This window comes from Electrophorus electricus, chromosome 10, assembly GCF_041902795.1.
Source record: "Electrophorus electricus isolate QZ-2024a chromosome 10, ASM4190279v1, whole genome shotgun sequence".
Taxonomy (NCBI): Eukaryota; Metazoa; Chordata; class Actinopteri; order Gymnotiformes; family Gymnotidae; genus Electrophorus; species Electrophorus electricus.
The window spans coordinates 15,362,001-15,365,776 of NC_137506.1; the positions used below are offsets into that span (position 1 = coordinate 15,362,001).

Sequence of the window (3,776 nt, forward strand, 5' to 3'; positions counted from 1 at the left end):
AGCACTTAAGAAAAGGGAGTGTTCATACCATAGCACTTTAATAAATAGAAGTGTTCACACACACACATAGAGATCAGAACAACCAAGCCAAACAGACTTTAGAATCCTTTACTCTTATCCAAAAGCCTGAACTAAAATCTCTGATTTCTCACTAAAATCTTCTACCTGCTTAATAGATCCACTACCCACACATTTTCTTAAAGAAATTCTACCTGAAGTGATTGAACCTTTACTAAATTTAACAAACTCTTTCTTGAACTTTGGCTTACTTAAAACATTCAATTTAGCAGTAATCAGACCATCAGCTCTCAAACTACAGGCCAATCTCTCAATAAAGGATTGTAAAGTCTTTTTTGGCTTGGTTGTGGTGATTATGCCTCTGTGCTGTCCTTCAGTCCAGCCATTGGTAGAATAGTCCTATCTACCCCCTCTGATATCTGTATGTGATACATTCCATGGAGGGGCCATGGCAACTGCTCTGCTTCCATGGTGACCCCGTCCAAATCCCTGCTATTACACACCTGTGGACTATAATCACAAACTTTGAAAAAGCCACTTTCACGGGCTCCTCAGTGTGAAGTCTCTTGAGTTGGAGCCCAGTTACTAAGCCTTTTCCTCTTGTAATTTGGTTAGCTAGTTATTGTTCCTGTATTTTCCTCAGCTGTTTATGGAGCCCACTTGATATGGACTACATTTGTACAGTTGTACACTTTCAAAACATGTCATAAGATTTCTAAATGTCTTTGAGCCCTTTTCTAAGTAAAGAAATCATTAGAATTTAGACTAATTGGGTCACAGGCTAAACTGATTCACTGACATCAAAGTCCCCCACCTCCACCAAAGGTTACTGGACCAACATGTAGTGTGACTATATTTGATCCACATACACCTTTAGCGTGTTCAACATCTAAACCTCATTCAGCAGCATTTAACAACTTCTCAGAGTCACGGAAAAAATTCTAATCTGCCACTAAGCTCCCCATCAGCTATTAAATGATCTGATAAAACAAACCAGGTCAGAGATAGGTTGCATTATCTGTTCATCATCAATTGTATGTGCTTATTCTACACCTACTGTTATATAAATAGATAGGGCAAGAGAGAAATTTTTTGACATGTAAGGAAGTCTGCTGAGAAGCAATGATGATGTTTCAATGCTCCAAACAAATGGTGAGTACTTCAACAAGAATATATCTTAACAAATGTTACGAGCAGACATGTGGTATTCTAATGAAGCAAATGGCTAATGTATTCACTGTGGGACATGAAAAATAAAGGCAATGCTTTGCACAGACAAACTGCAATTGTGAGTTTTACAGAATCTAGTCACTGCTAGACCATCTAACTTACTGTGCGATGTCTGTTGACAGTGTAAAGATAATTTCGAAATAAGAGGAAAATATACATCATTTACTCTACTTATAGTGAAATAGCTTGTTATGACAGATCCAATAAAACAATATATACTTACAGTGTGCTACGTACACCTTAGTGTTTGTATTCTTTGCTAATGTAATATCTAGCTGTCAGTAAGGTTAAATGGACATTTTGCTTGCCTCGCACTGAAACCAATCCAAATGTTTATTCATGATAGGTTGTTTTCTGGTGTGGACTTCTGATGTTAAGTCTCACACTTGCCAGTACAGGGCAGAAGGGAGAGTGTGACATTCGTCTAAAAATCCCTAGAGGCTTCCACACTTCTGAGTCAGAGACCCTAGAAGGAAATGGCAACATTAACAATCGCTCCCTCTCTCCATGGAACTGGATGTGAGTTACTTACAACAGATTAACACCAAACATAAATCACAGTGTCATAACCAGACATGAAAGTAAAAATATACCTTAGTGCTGACTGAACCATCACCTTAAAAATGGTGAGGGATAAAATAGGGTTTAAGAGTATGAAGATTAGCATATCATTACTGACACTGCTACTGACAGGGCTGAAGCTGTCAAACTAAGTTCCAGTTGTAGCATGTAGGTCATATGAAGTCATGAGATGTTCCGTCCTGTCTTATTCCTGCAGTCCGAACAGCAGTTTCCACAGAATCCCAGAGGTCATATTTGAAGCTGAGTGCAAGACAGATTACTGCAACTATCCGATCAGCAACCAGAAAACAGAACTAAATTCAGTGCCTATATACCAGGACATACTGGTTCTAAAGCAGGACCAGGCAAATAGAAATTGTTTTACTGCATCTTTCCAGCGGGTCATCATCAGCTGCACATGTGTGTGGGCCCAGACAGAGAAAACACATTAATAATCAGTGTTCAAAATAATACAAATCAAATAAATTTAATGAAATACCGAATTGTTCTGAAGTTGTTTTCTGCCGAACAAGCACACACACATGCACATAAGAACATAAAACTAATGAAAACCAAAACTAACTTATTTATACTGTGCACAAACAAATATACAAGTACAATTTTTATTATGTATTTATTTGTATACATGCACATACATATGATGAACTTGCATAGCTCATGAAGTATTTCCCACTAAAACATCCTGTTTCTCTGTACTTCACTGAATTTTGGACTACCTCTATGTACACACACACACACACACACACACACACACACACACACACGACAACTAACCTGCATGCAGAAGACTGGCATCCTATCCAGACTGGCAACCTATAGAGGAAAAGCACTATTAACATCAAAAAAGGTCCTTTGTCAAGACTCCTAATGACTCCCCATTTTCTGGTTTTGTCTGGGAAGTTTTAGTTTGGTTTTCCCCAGTGGTGTTTTGTTTTTTCCTTTTGTTTTACCTGATCCAAGATCTAACTATTCTGCACACGGGCCCACCATTGTTAGAGTGTAATTGCTCACCCAGTAGGCTGTTGGTGTCATCACCTAGCTGACCTGGGTTTGAGCCCAGATGCTTAAAGGGAAAGCATAAACTAGAGAAGTATAGGGATCATATACAGGAACATATGAAAAGCATAAGAGTTGAAAACCCTCAAGTGCAAATGCGTGGAACCACAGAGAGTGGTGAAGGACAACAAAGCTAAGATCCTGTGGGACCTCCAGATGTAGACAGATAAACAAGTGTAGTGGCAAACCAATCAGACATTGTGATAGTGGACAAGATGCAGAAAAAAAGCAATGGTAATTGATATGGCAGACGCAAATGATGGAAACATGGAGTGAAGGAAAGTTGGAATAATTCCAGGGAATTAAGCACACACACTGACGAGTTGATATTTGCATTAATGTTGAAAATAAACATTTTCATATTTTCTATTTATTGAAACCTCTAATGTTTTAGCTTCATCTTTGACCACACTGATTAGCCCAGACGAGCCTAACCGTTGAAGTGCCCCAAGTGTTTACCACTTGATGCCAAACGCATTATTTCACTCTTAATCTTTGTTGAGCACCACCTCCTGACTAGGAGGTGTACAAACAAAACTTCCATTAGCTCAAGTGTTTCCCACCCACCAACTGTTTTGTGATTTTCAGACTCTCACGCCCATCGTACTGGATTAAGTTTGGTAGTAGGTGTTGTTTAACTGTGTCGTTCTAAATTGCTTAGCTTATCTTGCTAGCTAGATAGCTTATCTTGCTAGCTGTTCGCAACTTAGCAGCTCGCGCCTGGATGTACGTTGTTATGCCGTTAGCCACCTAAGCTAGTTTGCTAGGATAAGTTTAGATTTACATTTAAGTGTTCTAACGTCACCTCTAAGTGTTCGGAAGTGGGTAATTTATAGCTATATATCTCTTTGAGACCTTGTGTTATATGTACATGCGTTGGAATATAACCT

At 38.8% G+C, this 3,776-nt stretch overlaps 2 protein-coding genes across 4 annotated transcripts in view; both read left to right on the forward strand.

Annotated features, from left to right (window-relative positions):
• The first annotated feature begins 1,078 nt into the window (after positions 1-1,078).
• On the forward strand, positions 1,079-2,261 carry il17a/f2 (interleukin 17a/f2). Its single transcript, XM_026999890.3, has 3 exons — positions 1,079-1,170; positions 1,595-1,767; positions 2,027-2,261. Exons 1-3 carry the CDS (start codon positions 1,141-1,143, stop codon positions 2,259-2,261), a joined length of 438 nt encoding a protein of 145 aa, XP_026855691.3. The 5' UTR covers positions 1,079-1,140.
• A 1,125-nt stretch (positions 2,262-3,386) lies between these two features.
• Positions 3,387-3,776, forward strand: part of lrrc57 (leucine rich repeat containing 57) — an 8,546-nt gene continuing 8,156 nt past the window's right edge. Inside the window, exon 1 of one of the 3 annotated variants that reach the window (XM_026999910.3) lies at positions 3,387-3,509. The gene's annotated coding sequence lies outside the window, so the exon portion shown is untranslated. The other 2 variants (XM_026999911.3, XM_081722045.1) reach the window with 2 other exon arrangements.

Coding starts and splice junctions, on each gene's coding strand:
- il17a/f2 (XM_026999890.3), top strand. CDS start 1,141: ATGATGATGTTTCAATGCTCCAAACAAATG. Junction 1,171..1,594: donor TTCAATGCTCCAAACAAATG/GTGAGTACTTCA, acceptor TATTCATGATAG/GTTGTTTTCTGGTGTGGACT. Junction 1,768..2,026: donor CTCTCTCCATGGAACTGGAT/GTGAGTTACTTA, acceptor TTATTCCTGCAG/TCCGAACAGCAGTTTCCACA.